Below are 26,417 nucleotides of genomic sequence, written 5' to 3' on the forward strand. Positions count from 1 at the left end.
ACCAGCGACAGCGACATTTCAGAAAGGCAAGAAAGCATAGTCAGGGGCTCCTCTGTTTCTGTCACAATGTTATCTCACCTACAGTTATCTTCTCCATTTTTAGCTTTCATTCAGTAAGAGAGAAACCAACCTCAACCACTCCCTCAGTTTCACATCACAGATTTTTCTGTTCATTTACTAAGTGGATCTTCTGCCTGACTCTTTCTGCAGCACAGAAGGTCACCTTGATCCAGCAACACACTTGGTCTCCTCTTCTGACAGAAACCAGAGTCTATTATTTGGTACAACACTCAAATTCTAGGCTATGGAATTTTTTTTTTTTAATGTAAAGCTTTTTTAAAGTTCTTGTTGGAAAGCTTTCATATTTGCATTACAATGTACCAGCAAGAACATCTTATAGCTAAAAAGTGTGATTGAGGTAGGTCTATAATAAGCCCCCAAAGCATCCAAATTATAACTTCAATTGAAATTCTACCTTTTAAATTAGTGCAAAGGGTACAATTTATAAAAAGAGTTGGCACCGATGATGTGGGACTGCTGCTATTTTCACTTAGCAAAGGTGCAGAGCTGTTCTGAGTCCAGAATATATGTCTTGATTCACAATACCCACCTCTCCAGCAGTCAGGCAGTCAAATTCCACCCTGTTACCAAACACAGACTAATCCAGATTTCTTCAAAGGTCAGATACGAGCCCCAAACTACTTGTCAACACACATGCCACTTCAAATAGTGCAGGGAATAGCCAAAGTATTCAGGTAGAAAAGGGGTTTTGAATGAAGATGTCAAAAATCCTACTCTCCTGACTGAGATCAGCTGGGGTAAGTAGTACAGTTTTATTGTTTAACCAGCAGAGTCATAATATTTTATGCCAAATGAGGATATGGCCCATAAATTCTATTTAAGCTCTCCATGAGCTGAAGTTACAGGAATTTTCCACAACTATCCAGTATCAGCATCCAAATAAAAGCTCTCTGTGTTATGCCAATACTCTGCAGTGGTGAAATAATCTGGCTGTGGAGAGAGAATGAAAAAAGATAGCTCGATATTTGATCCATCTATGAAAACAGAATGTTACTGAAGTCTCCAGCCACCAGTGTACACAAACACACACTGTCCACGTGAAAATATGAACGTCTGGTTGTGTATACATACAATTACAAACAGCAGTAAGAATCACATTAAGTAACCATGCAATTTTTAACCACCCTTTGTATGAACTCATTCTCATTAAATTTTAGCATCTCTGTAGCTAATGTACTTTGACAGTGCTTTCTTTGGGATAAGGAAAGTTCTTTTTATTCACACTAAACATGCAGTATACATTTCTAATGATAATTTTAAGGAATTCTGATGTATTTAAATATTTCCCTCAATAGGTGCCTGGGAAGTTAAACAAACAAAAAAAAATAAATGGGCAACATTAGCTGAAACATATATTTTTGAAGAATGAGTCAGTTCCAGCTGGCTGTGGTATTTGGACTGAGCTGTGATTAAGCTTTCATTAGTAAAATGGACAGTATCAGGAACAGTAGGGCCAAAATCAACCTGCCTCCACCCACCCCGTTGCAAAGCTCTGAACTAGCATCTGACCCCAAATATGAAGCTTAATGCATTTTTCCAGAGGCTGGGCCCCTTGATTCCCTTGAAAAAGGCACCAACGTGCTTCATTTAGTGACTATAAATGCCAGTATGTGAAAAGCTGTTTTCTCTTACTTACTCTATATATTGCTATTCTACTCAATTTGAAGTTTTCTCTGCATCGGGCCCCATGAGTAACATCTTTATGCACGACTTGCCTAAAGGTCAAAGAAATGTCTTTGCAGAGATGGCTTCAGGTGGAACAGCTGGAGGCCACGGAGAGCTATCAGGAAGGTCCTTTGGTAAAACCAAGTGAGCCCACAGCTCTTAACATCATTCATCCTACCTGCTCCCAAGGTAGCATTTGGAGCTACTGGGAAGCCTTGAACTCCCCATTTCTTGGTGTATGCTATTTTTTCTGAGCGGGGCTAATGCAGCCTGAGGGCTGTTGCAGCTTCAGTGAAGCTAGCGGAGGGCAATGAAGGCTCAGGGGAAGACAGCATGGGTGCAGAAAAGACTTTTTCAACAAGTCACACCCTCTATTTTTGGCTCGCATGTCAACAGGGAGGACGACAAGTGCCAGACATGAGAGCTGTTCGCTATCAGGCTGCTTTTAAACTGGGATAAATCCATGTCATTCTTTGCAAAATGAACAGGGTCACAAGAGGCAAGGGACACGCCTGCCTGAGCAACCCTCAGAGCCCCCAGACACAAGCGTATAAGCACAGCGTTTAAACTGACTGTAGCTTTTGGTTACCAACATCTTTCTTTTTGGTTAATCATATATTTTTGTACAAATCGGAGGATTCTATATTCACACGAGCATAGCAATTTCTTTAACTTCTTAGCAACTGCAGAAATGAGAGATGAAAAAATTCCAGTAGCTCATCTCAAATGACTTAATGCCAATACAGGATTACTGCCTATCATATATTTTCTAATTCTTTCCTACCCCAAATGCCCCTCAGGATTAGGATTTAACTTTGTTTCTTTAGAAGGTTATTCTAATTGGACAGATACTAGTTTTTTTCCTGATATTTGATCTAAGTTGTATTTCACCTCTTGTGACGGTAAATCCTCAGCTCTGTGTACAATCAAAAATAATTCCCATTTGTCACTGGCATTTGGGCAGTACTTGGCCCTGGAGGAAATAAATGCATCATCTACACCATGCCGCTGCGGCTGCTTGGTGAGGTACTCCCACAACAGCATTTATCCTCTCTGTATTCCTTGCAATATTTGAAATGAACATACTGTATAATAACACAGCACATTTTCCTCTAAGGTATTGTCATGAATTGGCCACAAAATAATATTAGTCGCTGTCTGGCGGATACTTGCACAAGCGATGGTCTAGAACACAAACTCCCTTCAATCATTTGAGCCATTCACAGTTGAATGGAAATATAAAGGTACCACATACCTCGCATCTCTGCATGAGGCTGTAATCCCATTGAGAGATCCTGGCAGCTGTAAGGAACACTAGAGTGTTTTGGTTTTTTTCATGGTGGAATTACAAGCTTCACTTATGGAGGCACCTGACTTTCAGATCTTAGTTTAAAACTAATCTTATCCTCTGATTAGTGTCTTATTTTCCACAATCTTATTTTCTTCAACCCAGAGTCCCATGGTCTCTATCTTGAAATCAATGATAAGGGTCTATTCATACTTTCTTAAAGATCATTACAGACTTCCAATTATTCTGTTCAGACATGAACTCCTTTTTTCCTTTCTTTCTCCATTTTTTTTTCCCTGTGTTTCTCCTTCAGAAGAGAAAATTTCCGCTCGCTGCAACTTATAATGGTTGCAAGTGGGATTGGGTGAGTGTTCCTAGAATGAATGACAGAGGCAATATATTCATGAGATTCCCTGACACATTGCAAATTCTATCTGCAGAGACGCAAAGTTGCTTATTCTAACCCCTGCTTGTGTATCCCCCCCGTCCTGCGACGGGAGATAGCCCATCTCTGAGGTACAATAGGGATAGAGCTGGGATTGACTGCAGACTGCTTTAATGCCACTCTTAATGACAACTTGTGAAGATTAGGAAGTTGTCAGAATCAGATATCAGCAAAAGCTCTAGCTTGCTTTGTGAAGCCAGTCTGAATTAATTAATGGGTGGCTTTGCTTTGATATCGCTTTGATATTTGGCTGCAGCTGGATAAAAATCAACCACAAAGGAAGCTACATTTTGTTTACCACTGCCTAAGACTCTGTTTAGTTCAATGGTTTTTTTTCTTCTGCAGTTTTTGCTTTTTTAACTTCCCTGGCACAAGGCAATAAAGATAGGCTTTCGCTAATAAGTGGAGTTACGGTGGCATGTTTTTCAATGACTGCTTCTCTCCGCTCCTGGAGATACTCAGGCTACGTTCTGGGAGCAAAGCCATTACTGATTTCAGCAAAGCCGCAGGCAAAAAGCTGGACTGTTCCAAAAGTAAGACAAACATTTGCCTTGCCCACTCTGGTACTGCTTTCCCCATTACAAGGTATTTAACACTGTAAAGGTATTTGCTCTCTGTTTTAGAGGGTGCTGAGCGCTTGCTCCATACACTGACAGCCTGAAATGGAAGCTCTGCAACTAGGGGTCTTCCTGAACTTTTCAGGCTGGGAATTCACAGCCCATCTTAGCGTCTCTAAAAGTTTTGGATGTCTACCCTGACAATCAGATGAACACGTCTGTACCCCAAAAAGGTGCCTGCACCCACATGAATCCCTGAGTATTTCTAGCAGCCCCGGTGCTGGCAAGAGGAGAAAGGATTGCTCTGCACACCACAGGGGAAGGGCAGACAAAGAAGTGGCTCTTCCAACTAAGCTGATGAAGATGATAATTCCTTCCGGAGAATGAGCAAAAAAATAATTTATCTCTCTGGGTCTGCAAAGGGTATTTTTAATTAGGCAGAATATAATTGCCCAAATTATGCTATTTGAGTACGAGGCTCAGTCAAGCCACCCAGTTTCACTGGTTTTCCAGGACATATTATGGGGTTTCTAATGACCACAGAGAAGACAGAACTTATGTTTTCTCTTTTATGTTGTCACATACAACAGCACAAAGCATCTAAACTGCGTGTTTCGTTACCTGGTTGAGACGGAAGATGGAAGAAAGCTAGCTAGGGATGCCTCAGCTTCCCGCACCACCATGGGAGTACAAACCCTGTAAGAGACAACGTTACATCCCTTCGATAGTGATGCACTGAACCACAGATCACACCGCAGAGGCCTTTGAAAGAAGCAGCACAGCTCACACTGCTGGACACAACGGCAGAAGGATGCTGAACAATCTGTCTGTTATACACATGCCACGAGGCCCAGGCTTTTTAGCCACAACATAACTCAGATCCATGGGCGCCAAACGTTGCGATCGAGGCAGGTAAATGGCATCCAAGGGCATCTCTAATGATGTTACTTCCTGAAGCCTGCAACATTGTTTATGATTTGCCTTTCTAATTTCACCGCTGTAGGAGCAGTCAGACAGCTAGGAAGGCTCCCTGAACTAGTTTTTCATTATGAAGACAATTTTAATAGCTTGTGTCATGGTGCTAATGAGGCTGACTGAAGCACCTGTACTTTCTGTTCCGGATAACAGAAAACAGCTAACACGAGCAGGAGGATAAATGGCTGTTTAAGAGAGTGCCTGGGCTATTATCCTTAGCTAAGCATCCCACCTAAATCTTGGTGAGCTCTGCAATACCCTAGGGTACTCCAGTGACGGCCTCTCAATTTTCCTCAGACTTTTGCATTATGAAGTGCACTGCAAAAGGTTCTCCAGTCAGTGCTTTTTGGGTACCTTGCTTGAAAGTGATATCCTGCGAACAGATCCTCCAGCCTCACTGAATAAGATGTTCTAAGTTGGACATTAAATTCCGGAGGCATTTTGCAAAGCGATGACCTCAACTGTATGGAGTTATGGAAATCAGAGGTAAAGCTCAGTGTCAGACGCCAGAACAGTTTGGCCTTTTGGGGATGCGCTTCACATTAGGGAATTTTTCTGAGGTTAAGCCAGTGTTATGCATTACTTAATTTCCATCTCAATATTAAACTGCAAAGTTGCACAAAAAAAAATCCTGAACTACTCCAAAAGAGCCATCTAAAAAAGCCAGCGCGCATCTAACTGCATTTGCAGCTGGGCGAATGTGCTCTTGCTTCTCAGCAGATCTGCTACACCAGGGAAAAGCAACAGTCTGATATGAGCCTCTGGGTTCTGAAACAGCTCACTGATGGCCATACCCTGTGCAGCTCTGCACCCTCCTGACATACGCCAGGGGTTAGGCTGGGGCATCGCTCCCCCGAGTAAGGCAGATCAAGGTTTAGCCTCCTTCCCCCAGTGCTTCAGGTCAATGGATCTTCCTGCACTTCTCTATTCTTGGAGAGTATCTTCCAAACATTTGAATCTTTTCCAAATAATAAAAATACTTATTAGACCATGGACGCACATCCAGATATCACAATTCTTGAGTCACTGCCCTCAGTACTAGGCAACCAAGTGCTTTTACTTGCTTTCTCTCAACTCCACAAGAGTTTAATATTTTCATACACAGTGGAACAGCTTCAAGAAACAGTGACCTCCAGTCTCAACTAAGTCCAGTGCTGAAGGCTCTGTTAGGTCAAGTCAAGTTAAATCCTTACAACAAACAAGCCAGAGAGGATGTGAACTGCATTCTCCTGCATGCCAGAAGGATATCGTAACGATCAGGCTGTATGGGAAGGTGAATCTGCCCCCCATCCTTCACTGAGAAAAAGCAGCAATATAATTATGTATTAAATGTTTTACTCGATTTAGAGAAGTTACTTTCACTTAGTCAATATTCCCCTCGCCCTACACCTGCACAACACTCATCGTTCTGGCATCAAGCTGCAAATTCAGTTACTTACAGGGATTTCACTGGGCTCCTAAGTCACTTTTTAGTGTTTTATGAATTCAAGGCTGGCGATCCACTCTGTGTTTCACAGTAATGGTAGATGCAAACCCAACCTTTCTACTAAGGTACCTGCATTTAGTGTGAACACTGATCTTTCATTTAAGTGGCAAAAAGTCAGTGCAACTTTTTTTGAGGGGCAGAGGTAGAAGTAGTGTATTTGTATAATAACAAATCACTCCTGAGCTGGATAAAATGTATCATTAAGTGGTTCCATTTGCATAGTATTTTAAAGGAAGAAATGGGCCTGCTTCACTTTCTCAACATCATTCAATGTCTTATAGCTCAGTTCCTAGGAATAGGTGCTCCCGGGGAATTCTCCACTTCCCCATCTGGTTATTTTTATCACTTAAACAGTTCTAGACTTTTTGGATCCTTCATTAAACAGCATTTGGCCATGCTATATGGGTACTGAATTAGTTTAATTTGTCATCATAAATCAATCACTCCAATCCCTTAACTAACTTAATTGCTCTTTGAATTCCCTTTCTGTTTGTCAAAATCTCTCAAAGTCACTGATATCTCATATTCAGGCTATTATTCAAGTCATATTGGATCATTACCTTTTTATTACAGGTAATTTTTACATAATATTCACACAGTAGTGACAACTCATGAGGCCTAAAGCAGAGAAGGGAACTGGATATTAAAACTACTCCAGAAAGGAGTGTGCCAGGATATTAATTAGAAATAAGCTCATGATGTAAAGTGAGAATCGGAAATATATTTGGTTTTTTGCTTCCTGTTGCACAAACAGTATTTTATCAGAAAGTGAACGTGGATTCATAGTAAGTCGTCATGGACGCCTGCATTTTCAAACAGATTATTCTGAAGGTTAAATAACCTGCTAAACCGATTCAGCACAGTGCTGAGATTTCTCTCACATTACAACCCCTTCAGCCCCGTGCACCCGGAGGGGCCGGGGCGCTGCCTTGCTGATACCTGCGATACCCACACCGTGGCAGGCAGCAACACAGGTGTGCTTCCCTCCACTTGAAACCTGAGCTGGTCTGTGGGGGCGAGGGGAAGCCCCAAAGCGGACTGCCATCCTGCCGTGACTGTCAGCCTGGCGCAGGGCAGAATGAACCCTACCGCGAACAGGCAGCAAAAGAGAAGAATGATCTAAGTTCCTCTTTAAAAACCAGTCTTTTGTATTCCACACCCCTAAACAGACCCTGAGGTTTCCTTACAGCCAGCATAGAATGCTTAGGGAAAAGCTCCCTCTAAGGCAGCCCTGCTTCCCTACCATGTAAACTGCATTTAATAAAACCAGTAGTGATTCTTATAATGTAAAACCTGAAAAATCTTTCCGTTGACAACACCTGGCAAAAAAGGAAGCCATTAATATTTTACAGGACAGTTAGATCCTACAAACTCCACCTTGCTGTTAAAATTTTAAGAGCTTTCTCAAAAACTGTATTTCTCCATTGTTAAACCCTTAATTAAATTGATTCATACAGCCAATGTCCTAATTTCATGCCAGAACTTCAATACAAAGGGTTTGCTGCTACTTGGAATACGTATATCCCACTTGAAATAAGAACCATGTAAACTGTTGGTCTGTTAAAAGCGTAGGAGTGCTGAGTCCTAAATCTGTGTGGGCTGTTAATTATTCCTGTGATAACCTTAGTGATGAGGATATATGCAGAAATATACATATAAGCAACAAATAATCATTGCCATGCCAGATGTATCTAACTTCAAATACAAAACAAAAACTCCAAAGAGTTTTAGGCGTACATTTTACAGATTCCTATCGATTCCAGACTTCAAATAGCTCCTGCGTGAGATTAAAGGTATATTCATTCAGCCACTGGGCTCCAATTCGACCAATATATAGTGCTCTTGTGTTGCCCACCTCCTCTTAGCTCCTGCCAGAAAATCCTACCCAATTCACCAGTTAGCAAAAGAGAGCATATTCTGTTTTTAAACTGATGCAGGTTAAAACTACAGCAAACAAAAAATATCAGTGCCACGAAGGCAGCTAAAGCAGTCCCTGCATACAGCTCTTCGAGGTTTGCCCTCTGCACAGATGCCAATTTTCACTAAGCAGCAAATTAGAGCACGGGGGGAGTAAGATTATTGCAACTAACTGAAGGTACAGAATAAATTTAGATGGGAGGAATTTATTGGATTATTTTGTTTAGGGAATTGAAGTTAAACACCTCTAACAAAGCCATGAGATTCTTAATGAAGACGAGACTGGTTAAGGCCTCAGTTCTACATCTCATACCAAAGAATTGCATTTCTCAAATCATTATTACATTCAAATTGAGGTTTTCCCTTTTCTCCCTTCTGCCATGTAAAACAAAATCCAAACCAACGTTCCAAGAAAACCTGACTGTAAGTTGAATGAATAATAAAAGCCACATCCCTATGAGCCAGGAGATGAGCTATGCGCTTGCATGTTATATTTGAAAAGACACATCTGGAAATTCATGTTGTTCATTTAAAAGACATAAAAGCTACTTGTGATGCCAGCACCAAGTAAACAGAAGAGAACCGTCCCTATTTCATTGATATGTATCATATATATCAATATGCCTGTACTTCTCAAACACTGTATATCTTCTCTGCCTAGCAGCAATCTACCATAACAAGTGATATCTAAATACATTTTTGGGGAAAGATAAAAGCTCCATTATATGACAAGGAATATTATGACTAACAGAGAGATTATACTAATAATGAGTAAAAAGAAGATGTTTGATCCTACTTATGCTGAAAGTTTTTAAAAATTTTAAAAAATCTTTTAAATGAATTTTATCCTCAGGACAATGATTAAAACCAGAAAAGCCTTGAGATGTCAGCTGGTGACATGTTTTTCTTCTTTATCTTCCTTTTTTTGTTGTTGTTGCTGTGAAAAAAAAAATCTGAGAGAATACAGCAAAGTGCATCATTAACTTCTTATTAATTTTATAATACAAAGGCAATTCAGTTAAAATAGTGGTGTTGCAACTTTAAATTACAGAACTAGCTTGGTATTTAATGAGAGATTTAGCACAGCGGGGTTTCTGTTAAATTAAGTTGTGCCTTCACATCACAGTGGGAAAACAGGTGTATATTGGTTTAGAATTATGGAAATGTTGACTAATTCCAAGGCTTGTAATCAAACAGCAAGGCACCCTGCAATATTTTCTTCCAAGATTCTGCATTAATCATTTATGTCTGGTCTTATTTTCTCCATGTCCACTAAAAGGGTGCAGCTCAAAGGAGCAGATAGAGCAGTCGTGTTTTCATGTCTCTGGTAAGGGTGAGGTCCGTGCAGAAAGTAGATATAGACAGAGAGCACGGCAGGCTTTGCTCAAACACCTACCTAAATTAAACTGAGCGTGCAGTCTTGGAAGGGGGATACATTTCACACTAAAAACCCGCTTGTTTGGCTTCATGAGTGCTGATCCAAAACCTGCTTACTCAGCCACAGGGAGTGGGTCTGCATTTAAGAAATGAAGAAACTAAGCCCAGAAATAGGCTGGCCTCTGTCTTTTAATGAACACAGAGGCATTCCCCTCCATGCTTCTGCAGCAGTACGGGTTACACCTGTGTGCAGGTAAAACACAGGCAACTTCCAACCACTGCAGCACCCCTGCAGCCCCCCGCTCCTGCATTTGCCATCATTCCTTACCTTACACTAATAAATCGCCTGCCTTTGCCTTGGATTTTCATCCTGGGCTATTTAAGGATGCCTTTTTATCTGACACGTGGTGGTGTTACAGTAAAAGTGGAAGGCACAGATTCTTTTGTTTCCAGGAGACACGTTATTACTGAACCTCCTACATACTGTATCTCATTTACTGGAAGCAAGCTGGCACTTGATGCCCAAATGAACCTGATCCAAATTCATCGTTTGTTGTAACTCTGCCAGAAGGTTGCTTCCATTTGCTCTGAGACTGTTTCGCCCATGGACCTATCCACTACTGATTCCTGCTCATTCGGTGAAAGCTGCTTAGTGGGCCAGAGCTAACAACATGAAAATTGCTAAAATTCATACAAGGAGAATCCTGCTAATGTGAAGTGCTTTCAGTGTGTGTGCCACAACTTTAAAGCACGCTTGAATTGTTATTTTGGAAACACACAGATCCAGCATAACAGTATCACCATATCTGCTGAACTTCAGCATACAGCACGTGCAAAATATAGAATCTTTTATAAAATATATGCTGAATTGTTCTCAAAGAGAAGTAATGAATCTGTATTTGAGCCGCTTCTCTTTATTAGGGGTGTCCCTTTAAGAAGTAAATATAACAAAGTAAAATCTTAACATCTCTGGCAGCGTCAGGAGTATTTTTAAAGCCCAAGCCCCAGAGTCATGGGAATGTAATTTTCATGTTTCCTTAAAAGAAAAGTTTGCAACCTCACAGTCAGGACAGAAAAACATGGCTTGAAAAGATGTTTTAAATGACAAAGAGCTAGCGATAGCATTAGGAAAAAATATTATACTTTTGAGCTTTATTTTTAAAAAAAATCAAAAGGTACAGTAGTCTCTCTAACTGCTGCATGCTTGTTAGCTGTGCAAAGCTGGAGAAGAAATGATGCCCTGCTCGGGTAAGATGCGAGGCAGAGCTGAGCTTCGCCACCTGTACACGGGGAGGTCAGGGAAGGAGTCTGCCCCTCCGACTCACCCGCTGGGATAACTAAGATCTTTCAAAACACAGCAGCCGGCTCGTGGGGCTCAGGGAAGAAGAGAGGAGCAAATGAAAGGACTCCCTGCTTCTGAGGACAGGGATGTACAGGTCTCATGGTAGAGCTCCAGGCTAGGGTCCCACACCCTCCCTGGAACCCGGGATGGTGGCTGAGCAGCTCCAGCGGCTTGGGACCACCTCTGCTGGAGTGTCCATCCTACCCAGCCAGTCAGCCCAGCCGCTTGCCTCAAGGCACGTTGGAGAGCAATTACACAACGAGCTGGGTTAAGCGCAACATTAGCTGAATTGGGTTCGAGAGCGTTCATCCAAGGGCTCAGCGTTTTCTGGCAGCAGGGATGGGAACCAACAACTGGGGCTGCAGAGCCAAAGGATGTTGAGATTCAACCTGAGCTCCAAAGGGGTCTCAAAGGGTCCCTCAGTGCCTTCCCTTCTCTCTGAGGATGGCACATCCATCCTCTACACCCTCAAAAGCCAAGCCTGCCACTGGGAGGCTTGTAACATCTTGACATTGTCCCTTGCAAGGGCCAGTTGCTGGAAAACATCTCTTGAATCTGAAACGCCACAATTTTTCTTCTGTTTTCCTCTAGCTGTTCTACCTCTGCAGATTTCCTACCACCCCTTCCAGCACTTTCACTTGCAAATGACAGAGGACTCCAATTTTACCTCAGTGAATTAGCAGGGCTCACAGATAACTGACATACTTCTCTACATTGGTCATTTCCATGACAGATGAGGTGGGTTTCCTAACAGGAATTGCATTCACATGGCCAGATGAGAATTTTTCAAACACATAGTGTCCAATTTCACATACAGCACATAGGAACTAAAGGAGATATTGGCCATATAACTGTCAGTCCAGTCAGTGTTCTATTTATTTATACAGTGTTGTACACATTTATTTATTTTTGTGTCTGTAACCATATACTCTAACCATATAGTTGAACGCTTCCCCTACATCAGGAGGGAATATGCCTCCATCCATTATATTTTTTTCCTTTCCCATCCCCAAAGTATTTGTTTATGTTCAGCAGAAGAAATGAAAACATTAGAACAAGATTTCAGAGTTAAGCCATGCAATTACCAGTGATATACTTCCCTCTGTCTGAACCACAGTAGGATAATGCAGGCTACAGTTTGTGCAACACAACCACAACTGGTTTGACCACTGGTGTGATGTGTCGTTGAGAACAGATTGCTACGGAGAGCTGGTGGCAGGGAACAGGGTGACACTGTGCAAGCCGCTACGTGGCACCACGCGCTGCGGTACCCTGATGTGCAGCCACCACGCCAACGCAGTCAGGTTGTTTAGAAACCACCTGGATAAAGGCTGCATGTAACAAAGTTGGCTGTATTTTGTCTTTTCCTCTTCTCTCCCTTTCCAAACTAGAAGCCCCAGTGGTACACTGTTTTCCTGCCATATGTTTTTCCTCCTCCCCCTTAAATAAAAAAATTGAATCTACCTTGTACTTCAGTAACAGCCTCTAGTCAGCAGGAATCAGCGCTGTTTCCAGCCAAGGGACTTTCTACAGAAGAGCAACTGCCTTTTGAGATGATGCCATTGCTACAGGACTGGCACCGTGACAGGACAGACCATCAGGTGAGCCACCCTCCCTTGAGGAGATCAAGGTCATTTGGGGCACCGAACGGCATCTTGAGCAAAAGGTCTATTTTTCTGGCGATAAAATAATTAGGATCAAAAAGTAAAGGTACTCACCCCAGGTAAAGTTTTAATATTGTGCAGTGCATTCTGTGCCTCAAGAGCAGCTTTTCTTGTATAAAATGTTACGAAACAACAACCTATAGAGAGAAATGAAAAGCTTTCAGAAATTAGTGAGTATGATTTGTGAGAGTACAATAGGGAGGGAGAAAAAAACAGTGGTTGAACAACACATTATGAAAGCTGGAAATGTGAATTATCATGAGACCGCCTGAATGACATGAATAAAAGGAAGCTTGTATGGTTTAAAATTAAAAGTCACCCCCCGTGCATTGCATCTATAGCACACCTACATTGTTAGTGAACTGTAATCACTTAGAAATTAAGTTAACCAAAATCCAATTGGCTTTGTACAGTGTAAATAAGGTTATATTTTTCTGAAGGCTCCCCATTATACTTTGAATATAAGCAACACGGCAAGCTCAAGCAGCAGGAATTCATTGATGCATCCCTGGCAGAAAATCAGGTTGAAGCAGGATGTTATTTAAAGGGCCTTATACGTAAGAACCAAGGTTTGCTCCCCGCCATTTGAAACCAGGTAGGACTGGAGGTAGGACAGTCATCTCAGTTGCAAGAAGGAAGACAAGCTACAGGAGAATTTGTGACTGGTGGGATAGTGGAGGCTGCTGGTGGTTGGCAGCGCTACGAGTAATCCGTCTAACCTTCGGTAAAGCAGATGGTGTTAGTTGCCTTAATCTCTTGTTTATCCCTTTGGCAGCACGGTCCAACTAAGTGGTTGGTGGGACCAAACACAGGTTGTTGCCACTTTCTCCAAACATGCAAACATGGAAAGTAACTCTTCCCGCAGCAAATGCAACCCAGGCAGCTCAACACCTGCCCCAGGGTGAGGTCGGGTAGATCCCCAGGGGACAGCTATAACATGGCGTGGGACAAAGAAACAAGGACAAAGATTTGACTTGCTGCAATCTGTAATGTCCTGCAGGAATGAAGTCTGCTCCCAGGGATGACGGGGCATGTGAGGAGAGCTCGCTGAGAGCTTGCATCCATGTTGCAGGTGGGATGCTCAACACAGCTTGTGACTTCAATTTTACTTCCAGTGGCAGGGAAACCACTTCGAGAGCATCACTTGTGCACTTATGTGCATAACACAAGATCACAGGTACAGACACAAGGAAAATTCACACTTAAATAGCTCCCACCCAGCACAGTAAATCAGTGATGTAGACACACCCTTAGAGCCTAATCTGTTGCTCCTCTGTCCACAGGGGAAATAGGGTGAGGCTGAATTCAGCCCTTGTCCTGTGGACATGGGCCGCCCCTGCTTTGGAGCCATGTCATATGAAGAAGAGACCCCAAAAATCCTACAGAGCTCTGTGGCTGCAGATGGGGTGCTCAGTGACACAGCTGCTATGGGGAGAGAGAAAACATGCTGGGCAATGCTGGCTGGGAGGCAGAAGTGGCTACTGAAGCAAAAACTACTTCATATCAAACAATGTGATGCAGATTTTACTGATGAATTAGAAAACACTCCCGTTCTCTTAATCACAGACAGAGATTTGTTGCTACTCCAGAGAAATGTCAAAACCAAACAGTAAATAGAAGAAACCCTGGCTCCCAAGCCTCAGCGTTCCCTTGGAGCGTGACACAGATAAAATAATCTGCCCTTTGGGCAGCGAGCAAAGCTGTTGCTCGCACCGGCTCCCTAATGTTAACCAAGGTGAAACACCACGTCCCACCTGATACGCCTGTTCTTGTTCAACCTCACAGCATCTCTGTAACAGCAGAGGAGACCGAGGAGAACGTGTGCACAGGAGAACACAGCTAGCACATTTTAAGTAAGCTTGTGGAGGTGGCCCATACCACACGTTGGAAGGAAGGGCTGAATCCAGAACTCCCTCTCTGCTGCCTCTTGCTCGGCTCAAGCTGTGCATTGCACTGCGAACGCTCCCTCTGGCTTCGCAGCCGGGCCAGCGACAACCATTACCTTTATAACAAGTAAAGGTAATCACGCATTCCCCGCTGGAATACAGCGAGTTTATCCCTAACGTAGAAAAGCACTTGCAGGCAACACAATACACGGGCAGGCAGGTAATGCAGACTTAACGCAGCTGGGAGAAACACTTTTCATACTGCCAACGGGTTCCTTAGAATTTCAGTTTACGATTGAAATGGTCTAATAATGACTTCAGTGAACCGAACATTGTTCGGCAGGGATTATTACAGGCAGCCACAGCCTGCTAAGAGTTGTGTTTCCTATCAGTGTTTCTAAATCTTCTATTTTGCTAGCATATTCTGAAAATTTAAATTATTTTACTCCAGAATTAAAATGGGAAACAAATCTGAGTCTGTGACATTTAATAGCTTAACTTTGAGAAAGTACTGTGATGTTTTTCTATGCTGGCAGCCAGCTCCAAAGTCCATCTTCTACTATTGTCCCTCCATTTGGTTCATTAGCATTCTAATATAAAGCCTTTTAACCAGGAGAGAGGATTCAGAGGGGAAAATATGAAGCAGTAGTCATGACTTTGCAATTGTGATGTCCTTTACCATGGGTCCGAAGAGTTTCGTTTTAGATTTCAGCTCTGCGGGGTATCTTCCGATAAGAAGTTTGAAATCTATTGGTTTATCAGTCTTGGCACTACTTGAAAGAATTGCACTTTAAAGATGGATACGCTGTGAAACACCCTTTAACTAGTCATTTTTAGGAAGTAATAGTGCAGGAGAGAAAAATGCCTCTGAATGAGGACTGGGAAAAAAACAGTAGCATAATGGGAAACATGCAGATGTTTCAGGCAGGTTTCAGACCCTGACAAAAATGGAGCCTTCTAAGTTCACAGATCGACACATCTGAAAATGCACATGGGTAAAATCTTTCTCTGGACTCATTTTGCTCATATCTTCTTTAAAAACCACAGCAGAACCTCTCCTGTTTGAGGAGAGAATGGGCATGCACCAGCTGTGGACACCTGATTCTGAAGCTATCTGCTAAAGAGGTCAGGGCTAGGCTAAAGGAAAAAGAAAACAAGAAAACACAGAAGAACAGAAAAGGCAAAAGCGCGCACGGTCCTGAAGGAAACGCTATAGCTCATCTTATGGACTTTCCAGAGGTGTTCCCTGCCAAGTTATGCAAACCACTGAGGCTCCAACAGGCCAGCTTTGAATATGCCTCCAGTGTAAAATCCCTTTGGCTCAGTACCACGTCCTGTAGGAGGAAGTACCAAATTCAGCCCTTTCTGCAGCAATTTTGGAAGGGAAGACACCTGTGTAAGAGGACAGGGCTAATCTGTGCTTTAGGACTGGTAGCTGGCCCCTGCTGAAAGACAATTAGGAAATTACTTTCCTTCCTCCATTTTCCCTAAGAAAATGTAATACTGTCAAAGACAAATCAGTGATGGCACTGGAAAAGAGAAAGCACATTTCCTACTAGGAGAAAAGGATAAACCCCAACCCTCCTCTCCCCGGCACACATAATCTTGGCTTCATCGCCAACAAACCTGACAGCAGCTTGAATCACAACAAAACTTTTCTGACATCCAAATAACTCAAAGCCTGGCAGTGATAACCTTCTCCCCTCCTAGTCAGGACAACTTAAAAGGTGAATTGGTTTGTGAACATTGGTTCTGCTGATCCTCAGCAGCCTGAAATACAGCCTAGGTTAACTCCGTGTGGGCTAGTGTCTTCTTGACCAAAGGAACTGGAGCTTTTGCTGCCAGCCAGTGGCTCCAAAGCAGCAAATCTCCTGTCTTTTGGTATGCCGGTTGTGCTCTACTTGGAACCGTATTTACTACAACATAAGACATCTCTTCTTTGTACCTAGAAAAAATACTGAATGAATCATGTGGATCCCTACAGTCCCTTAAGGACATCAGCAACAACTTCATGGCTGTCCTGCCAGACACTTGCACGGACTGAATAAAACCTGCCACCCCGTGCTGCAGAGCATCTGATAGCAACAAACCAGATGCCTGAGAAACAAGCAGAAACCAGCCCTACTTCTCAAAGCATCTGATGAGAAAACGCTGCAGTGTGTACAATACAATGCTCAACTTCAACACCTCATTAAAAAAAAAAGGGAAAAGATCTCTTATTTCAGCTTGTTTTCTCTCTCTCTCTCTCTTTTTTTTTTTTCTTTTTCTTTTTTCAAAGGAAATCTAGTGCCAGAAAAAGACCTCAAAGGTCCCAGCCATTGGGAGAGAGTTGACACATTCAATTCTCCATGACACATTCAATTCACAAGCCCCTGCTCAGGCTGCCAAAGGCACCAATTAGCACCAGTGGTGGAGACCTTATTTATTTAATTTCCACAGAAACCTGTTTAGCAAGTCACCGACAGGAGCAAACAGCCTCGTGTATGGCTAGGAACAGCTTTACTTGAGTCACTGTCAAAGATGGCAGCAACGGATTACATGGGGATCACGCAGCCACGGCTTCACTGAAGCAACCATTTAGAAGTTAGGGATGGGCAAAAAAAGAGCAAACGGTGAGGACTCTCACACCACTGTACCCATGAATGTCTGCTGACAGCAAACCTGCATTTCTGGAGGACATCTGTGCACATTGTGGAATTATAACAAACTGCAGTTTTCGCTATGAAACTTCAAAGAATGCAGTTCCTCCTGTGAGCAAGAGGATTTTTTCAAAGATGTGTTAGTGACCTCCTGCAACGGGACTTCTCCTCCTGTGTGACTTCTGCTCTACGACCCAAATTAGCCAGCTGGGGAACCCTTGCCCCCATCCACCCAGCGGGGCAGACATGGCTTTGTTAGGCCGTAAGATACAGCCGTATGACATGGCTATGAGCTCCATCATGCCATTATTTTATCACTTTCTCCCAGTTCAAGCACAGACTAATTATCTGTGAGAGCTGTTCACATTCCTAAATTTGAAGACCTAACAAAAGGACGCTCTCCTCCACTCGGAGATGTGGCTTACATGGTCCTCGCTGGCATTTAATGGCACTGGGATCTGTGTAAGACGCTTAATCTCTCAGCCAGGATTTCATGCCTGAATGAATACAGCAGCCTCCATCTTGCTTTGGGTGTGAAAATGTCTTTTACAGCTCCCTCAACTGAATATATGGTTCCCAGGTTAAAGTTACCGGGAATTACACGCGTGCATCAATATGAGAAAATAACCCTTGGACGTGGACGGGAATTAAAACATGTTGTTCTACAAGATACTCTGAGGTTTTGATTTGCTTGAAGAAAAATCTTCTACAATTTCCCAGGCCTGAAAATTTAACTTTCAGGGATTAGAAAAGATACTGCAGAAAAAAAGCCCTCATATTCGTTGGTCTGATTTATGAGTTTCTATAGTTTTCAACTGTCAAAATTTGTCAGTTTGGATCTCTCCTGTGTTGTGCATATTATCACCTGCTGCCAGTGTCTGAACCCTAACCACAGGGTATAGAAATACAAGAGCTTATCAGTGCGCCTGCAAAGCCTGCAACAACTTAAAAGTATGAAATTTGCTTTACCTTCTAGACTAATAAAATAAACACTTCAAAACAGCTATAATGATTATCTGATGATTGAACTCTGTATTCTTTTAGCAAGTAATGGAATCCTGGCAGACAAATTCAATTCAAAATACATTCACATTCAGGACATCAACAAAGTCATCATGTTGTGAATTGAAAATTCCTTTAAAGGCTGCGTTTGAATTCTAAGGGGCTGACAGATCAAGGGACTGGAGGCCCTGGAAGGCTAAATGAGTGAAGTCCCACTATGTTTCTTTCTTTCTGTGAATGAAGCTCACTTTTGTGTGTGCATTTGCAAGCAGAACAGGTGCTGGCTTCATACAAGCTTGGAATCTCAATGGGGACAGTAGCTTCTTGTCAATCCAGCCCAGTTCAAGCTAGTTTAAGTTAAGGAGAATTTCTTCTTTTTTTTTTTTTCCTCCAAATGTCCCCCTCCTGATTTCCACATTTCCTCTTCCACTACCAAAATTTAAACGTTATGCTGCGACTTAACAGGGCTGCCTTTGTAAAGGGTGTCTTGCATTCCAGCTCTTCACCCGAATGGGGAAATACACGCTCTGTAAATCACAAACAGCTGCCGGAACAGTGTGATTTGCAACCAAACCTACCATGACCTACACTGTCATTTTCCAAAAGGCAACGAAGACATCAAAAATCCTCTTCCACTAAAGCCACTGAAAAGACCTATTGCTACAGGAGTTCAGGTGTGTGGTTGGGCAACAAGCGTTTTCACATTTGTTAAATTTGGTGCAGTGCAATAGCAGCCTTGCCTGGCGTTTCTTCTGTATTACAAATTTTAGTGCAGTTAGCTGCCCTGCATGGAAGATATCAGTCTAGTATTAGAAGAGGTGTTTCAAGTCTTGAGAGATTTTGGTTGGGTGATTCCAATCAAAAACTGAGAAAATAATGAACTGCCTGAATAGCAAAGACAGACATTCCTGACAAAGTAAAGCAAAAACAATTTCCAGAAATAAAAAATCCAACTATTCCTGTAATTCTGCTAAGGTGGCTAAGGTAGGGATGCATTTTGACTCCTTCCTGCACCATCCTCTTGCTCTATTGTATATGGAGTCACTCGAGAGTGCGATGGCGATGATTGACTCCCGAAGCAATCCCTGATAGAATTGCCGTATACTGCAGAAATCAACCTTTAACGATGCCGCCTCCCAATTAGCTCAGGTTTGCTAATAGTTTGATATAATTCGCACCCTGATGGAAACTGTATTACCAATCCTGTCACCAGCCAGGAAACCGCATCGCCACTCTAATGACAGCACGTATTATAGCGATGCCACTTCTAATATTAATACATTAGCTGAAGGTAGGCAGGGGTTCATATGCGAGAAGGATTCACAACTGGGACGTGCCAAATTCCACCCTGTGCTCTATTTTTCCTCTTGGTTATAACAGCCAGGGCGGCAATGCACCAGCCCCGGCGTGCCCCGAACCGCCCCTGTCGCATTACAGCACAAATGCTCCAGGCCGGTAACAGCCCTGTAAATGGCCAGTGAAAAACGATCCCACGGAGCTCAATTTTTTCTCTCCATGCCTTACAAGTTATGACGGCCTTTCTGTTAATTGGCCACAAGTCCTAGTTTGCTGTCAGCCTTCAGCTGCACTGGGGAGCTCTTTTGGAGGAGTCGCACTCTGTCATTCCCGTACCCTTGTGAATACAAATGCTCTCTATAAATGTCCTCTGCCTACAAAATGGAAGTGGGTTTTTTTCTTTTTTTTTTTTTCTTTTTTCTTTTTTTTTGACCTAGATTAAATCTGCTGCATTTTCAAGCCTTTTGGGAAAGCAACTAAGAACTAATATGCACCGGTTCGTGTGCCACAACACTTCCCTACCCATTATTATGTAAATTTTGACTAAAGTGCGACACTGATAGAAAAGATATCAAGGGCAAAACTGCCAGAATCTGCTTTTCTTGCTCTCTGAAATAAGCCACTTATATTAAACAGTTTTAAATGGCTAATAGCTGTAGAAGTATCTGAAGAATTTCAATGTACATTTTTTCGTATGGGACAATGACAGCTCTTGCAAATGCCTGAACTCTCCTGCTCGCTGTGTAATGACCGGGAAGCAAACGGCCAGCATGCTGGTACTCTCTGGTTTACTTTTGAAGACAGGGGCCAACTTCCACATCTGCAGCTTGGTAATATTCAGTATTTGCACTAGATGGTGATAAAGGAAGAAAATAAAGCAGATGCAGAATTAGATTATATACGTGGTGGCAGGGTAAATAAATACATACAGATCAGGTTTATAGCATCAAGGCAATTTCATGTCATTACTAAATAATCTGTCCCTAAAGGAACCACCACTGCGTGCTGGGCTGTAAGCTGAGCTGTAATGGTCTTGGCTGACTAGTGGATGAGAGGCATCCGAACATGAGCTCAGAAAATGCTGTGAAGACGCAGGTGAGCAGTCGGTGGCATTGGACTCGCACATCTGTACTGAGTCAATGCCCTGATCTGAAGGTTGATGGAAACACCATTGCCCTGGCCTGGGATGTTCCTCCTGTGCTGGCCCCTCCAAGCACCCACCCAGTGTAAGTCCCTTGGGAGAGCCGTTGCTCTGCCAGCCCTGTGAGATGGAAGGCTGTCAGTCAATGTCAACCAATGAGAAAATCAAAGCAGGTGCTCAGCACCACTTATCAAGTTTATGCTTGGTCCATTCACATATCTAGATCTCAGGGGTAGAGAATAATTAGGATGTTATACATCAGTCCATACAGCTTAGAATAAAAGCTGCATGTCAGAGCTTTTGGAAAAAGAAAATCTCAAGTAAGAAGGAGAGCAAGGGCAGAGGTATCCCCATCTCTAGCTCTGTGAGGGGTCTCCCATGGGAAGTGTCTCTACTTCCCACCTGAAAAGTATAGGAAAGAATCTTAACAAAATACGGGAGAAACAAGAAATATTTTTTTTAATTGGAAATAATTCTAAACAAGTCCTGTCATTATGTGCATACATTGTATCACAAAGAAATCTTGAATTTGGGAGGGGGGGCATCTCAACGAAACTACAACACAAATAATCGCTTACTTCTTATGGAATCATAGAATCGTTAAGGTTGGAAAAGACCCTTAAGATCATCGAGTCCAACCGCTAACCTATCACTGCCAAGCCCACCACTAAATCATATCCTCAAGCACCACATCCACCCTTCTTTTAAATACCTCCAGGGATGGTGACTCCACCACCTCCCTGGGCAGCCTGTGCCAATGTTTGACAACCCTTTCGGTGAAGAAGTTTTTCCTAATACCCAATCTAAACTTCCCCTGGCGCAGCTTGAGGCCATTTCCTCTCACCCTATCGCTTGCTCCTACGGAGAAGAGACCGACCCCCGCCTCGCTACAACCTCCTTTCAGGTAGTTGTAACAAGCGATAAGGTCTCCCCTCAGCCTCCTCTTCTCCAGGCTAAACCCCCCCAGCTCCCTCAGCCGCCCCCCAGCACACTTGTGCTCCAGACCCCTCACCAACTTCGTTGCCCTTCTTTCCAGTGCTGCCTTCTCCTCATTTCCCATTTACCTTTTCCTTTTTCCCTTTTTATTCTCATACTAATTCTCCTTAATCTTAAATTCACTTTCTCCTCCCCTCACACAAATCCTTACTTTTTTCTTCCTAGCAGCTGGTCATTCTTTCCTTTTTGCCTTGGCCTGGTAACGATTACTGATTTGAGTTTGCTGACTTTGAAATGAATTAACATGTCCTCTGTGCCAGTTACCTCCTAAGTTCGTCTATCTGCTAAACGCATCTTTGGATTTAGTCGAGAAAGAGGGTTCAGAGCATGGATGTTAAAAAAATGGAAATGAAAATTTAAGATGTCCTCACTTATTAATCCATTCTTACAGCAGAAAACTGGTGTGACACCGTATTTCAATTAAAAAAGACTCTACAAAGATCATGTTTACATAAATTCATGTAGGCAGGGACACATCCTTCCCTAGTGACATTTCAAAAGCCCTACCATCTCCAATCCCGATATTCACTAGTTGCAAATCAAACTTCCTAGCACATGCATCATCTTACAGTCCTGGATTTCCTTCTGTGTTTTCTCTCACTTGAATGCTTGAGAAAGATTACTAAAGACTGTTTTTCCCTGATAAGACTTCCAGACCACTGCTCCGATGAAACCTCTAATTGCACTGCAACTCCTGAGAAGCCACTCAAGTCCTAGTTCAACTTCTTAGTGAAAAATACTCAGAGTAGCATAGCTTTACAATAAAATTATCCCTTCAAAATTGTTAAATCTCTGACTTTGAGAGTTAATTGCAATTTATAAACCTACGCTGTCACTATGAAAAACCTATATTCTGTATTGGAAATTATTTTCATTGGTTAAATGCCAATGGCATTCTGGGCTGCGTTAGGCAGAGTGCTGCCAGCAGGCCAATGGAGGTGATCCTTGGCCTCTGCTCAGCCCTGCTGGGACATATCTGGGGTGCTGAGTCCTGTTCAGGGCTCCCCAGTACAAGAAAGACGTAGACATACTGGAGGGAGTCCAGTGAATGGCCAGGAAGATGATGAAGGGAATGGAGCATCTCTCAGATAAGGAGAGACTGAGGGAGCTGGGACTGTTCAGCCTGGAGAAGAGAAGGCTCAGGAGGATCTTATCAATGTGTATAAATACCTGATGGGGAGGAAGTAAAGAAAATGGAGCCTTCTCAGTGGTGCCCGGTGACAGGACAAGAGGCCATGAGCACAAATTAATACACAGGAAATTCCATTTAAACGTAAGGGAAAACATTTTTACTGTAAGGGTGATCAAACACTGTTTGCCCAGAAGGCTGTGAACTCTCCATCCCTAGAGACATTCAAATCCTGCCTGGACACAGCCCTGAGCAACCTGCTACAGGTGACCCTGCTTTGAGCGTGGGTTGGATGAGAGGAACCCCAGAGGCCCCTTCCAACCTCAGCCAGCCTCTGATTCTGTGAAATGGCAATGAAGGAATTTAAGTGGCTTTTCCACAAAACCCCTACTAACACAGCTTAACTTCCTCAGAAATATATCGCACGCTTATTTAATTTTAGCAGGCAGCATCAGTTAAATTACTGTTTTATTGTACTCATCAGTTGGGAACCAGCTCTCATTCACTAACAAATTTCACACACAAGACGAGGTTTTTCATAGCAAGAACACAGGCAGTATGGTGGGTTTTTTTTTTGGTTTTTTTTTTTTTCTTTTTTAGAAACAGAACCAGAGACGTTAAAATCTAAGCGTGGCCCATGTTGCCACAGACATGCAAGACAATAAGAGTATCTTGTGTGACACCTTGTTTTCAGAAATATATAAAGAAATGTATGAATTCAAAAGCTGATATTATGATGGATTTTTAAAGTTACGGTTTATCCAGTCCTGTTGTATCTGACATGATGAAGTTTTGTTTAAATCCCACGCATTCCTTCAGTGTTACAAGACCACCTTTCCACCCACAGCCCTGCCAGCTCTAAAACTCTGAGCTGGTGTCTTCTAAGGACAGCATAGGAAAGGCCAGATCTAGCAGTACAAAGAGACGAAAGAGGAATAGGTCCAGGGAAAAGGAGTTATAAAAGACGGCATAGGGTGAAAAGATTGCTATTGCTGACATTTAATAAAAAGCATTAAAAAAAGAACAACAAAAACCCAACTCTGTCCCTTACCCAGAAACTTGGTAAGAAGACGGTGCATGGGTTGGTTTCAAAACTCATCTGGATCTGGAAGACTTGTATACCATTTTTGCAGGAGAATCTAAATCTGACCTTGGATAATTCATTTCTAGGAATAAGGTGCTGAAGTTCTGAAAATAATGTTCAATGCCCATCTGAGTCTTCAGATGCCTAAATGCTTTTGAACAATCTGGCCTTTAATCTCCATGTGTCCCAGCTTCTCCTTGTAAAACGGAAAGAATAAAATGTCCTGAGCTCAAAGGAACACTGTGAAGAAACTATTAAAAAAAAATAGGTGAGGAAAAAAGGTACTGCAATAATAGCGGTGTGGGTAACAGCAGAACAATACTCGCAAGTGCTGCTTCCATCTAACCAACTACAGTCTGGCATGCTTCCTCCAAAAGTCTGCTTATAGGAAATTGAAAAAATCAATACAAGACAGTCGAGCTGGCTTAAGGGGCACTTAAGCAGCATGGGAGGAAATTCTAGGTGAAATATTGTCTCAAAATGCCCTGAGATTCAGTCGATGAAGACCTGTTCTCCCCCAACACCACCCAACCCCATATCTTACTGCTTCTGGCCAAGTCACCTAATGGGGCTCCATCCTCTGCCAGCCGAAGAACTAACCCAGCCTCCGCTCCAAGTCATCATTTGTTACCACATACACGCTATTTTCAAGGTGTAAATTTTCATCTATTTGAAAACTTTTTTTCTTAGAAATGTGTTACTTTTCCCCACCTTTAAAACTTGGGTCTAAATCCATTGTCTGAATACGTCATATGCCCTGCTCTGTTTGCCCGAGATGCAGTCAAACACTTTCAATTCTTTCTTGACTTCAACATTATAAACCCTTACATATCGCGTATTGATTTCTAAGCATTCACAGTTTCACTCTCACAGGGTCACAGCACATGTCAAATCTTTCCTACGCCGTGTACACCTTCAAGCAGTGTTTCATCTAAGGCACTTCACTTTCCCTGAACTTGTTAGCAGTGACACATTTACTCCCCAATTAAGCTTTTTTTACAGTAATAATAAAAGAGAAATAGAAGAAATTCCTGGCAACTCTTCTGTCTTTCTAGTCGGTTGAAACAATTTTATGCAGATGAAGATGTAACTCCACAGAGCCTTTGAACTTTAAGCATCATCTTTACTTGGCTTTGAACTCTTGATAGGGCCTGTGATCCTTCAAAGCAATATAGACTGCCTGTAGAAGCTTCAAACAAGGAGGAAAAAGGCACGGTTAGAAAAAAAACGCAAAAGATGTTGTTTTTGTAAAAATGCTTGATGCTCCTGGAAATAAAAAAAAAGCCCAACTGAGTGGTATCTGAAGAAGTGTATTCGGCACTCAAGTGTTTCCCTAATTAATTGTTTAGATGAGTGCTAAAATAAATGCAGCAGCAGTAGCAAAGATAAACAAACCACTTTAGTAATAAAACCATATATTTGTGCAGACACACAAAAATAAATGGCAGCGCTTAATGAGCACAAGCAATGAGAACGAAGAACACACTTCATGTCGGGGATCCATGCTCAGAAAGCTCAGGCTCAAAGATATTTGAGAGGTATCTCACAAGAGCCTCCCATCCTGACTCACATTTACCCCTTGTACAGCATCTTGTTTTGCACAGACTGACAGTGTAAAAATAAAAAGTGTCCTGATGAAGAGTTACAGCTCATATTTCACCTTGCCTGGGCAGCCTCATAGGAGCAAGGAAAATACTTGTGGTACGAGATTGTTATCTCAGTTTCTTCTTCTTCTTCTTTATTTTTGTCTGATGATTAATTAATGTAAAATCAATGAAGGGAGATGCAGAATAGACGTGTAACAGATGTACTTCCAAAATGAGAGAGAAAAGCTAAGATGATTCATACAGTCGTCTTCTTGTGACTGGAAAATGAGCTAATGAAGTATAAATACTGGGGGGAAGTGTTATCTTGCAAATCTAGGAAAGCAGTTTTACTACAATTTAAAACTGTCAGAGGCAGGAAAATTCAGCTAAGCTCCCCTCCCAGAGAGGACAGCATTATGCTTCCACATGCGATACTTCCAAAGTTTTATCTGGTCCTGTCTGTTGATTTCCCAGAATCAGGCTTCCCACATCTTCTCCAGAAAACTATTTTGCAATCTCACAAATATTAATTTTAAAGACACTTTTCATGGTAAACATTTTCAGCTTTGCTTAATTTCCCATTGCTATTTTTTCTTGAAAACCTTCCTAAATAAAGCTACTATTTTGCAATCTTTGTATAAATGACTTGATAACCAGAGCAAAGCACTAAAACCCCATCATACAAATAAATATGTTTTTCCCCCCAGAAGTCTCCGTACAACTGATGGTTTCTATCTTGCTACTATCAACCATGTATGACCTGGAAAACTGATTAAAAAAATCTCTTCACCAATACTTAGTATCTATTAAGGGAAGGGAATAATGAGAGTGTGTTGGATGGCGCACGGGACACATCTCAAG

General features: G+C 42.3%; 1 protein-coding gene across 12 annotated transcripts in view; it reads right to left on the bottom strand.

Moving 5' to 3' along the window:
• CELF2 (CUGBP Elav-like family member 2) overlaps positions 1-26,417 on the bottom strand; it is a 370,728-nt gene that overhangs the window by 84,231 nt on the left and 260,080 nt on the right. For all 12 annotated transcript variants that reach the window (XM_075081629.1, XM_075081628.1, XM_075081636.1 and 9 more), the window contains one exon: positions 12,852-12,934. In XM_075081629.1, coding sequence (XP_074937730.1) covers positions 12,852-12,934 — 83 coding nt within the window. The remainder of the gene's footprint in view (positions 1-12,851; positions 12,935-26,417) is intronic.

This window comes from Phalacrocorax aristotelis, chromosome 1, assembly GCF_949628215.1.
Source record: "Phalacrocorax aristotelis chromosome 1, bGulAri2.1, whole genome shotgun sequence".
Classification (NCBI taxonomy): domain Eukaryota; kingdom Metazoa; phylum Chordata; class Aves; order Suliformes; family Phalacrocoracidae; genus Phalacrocorax; species Phalacrocorax aristotelis.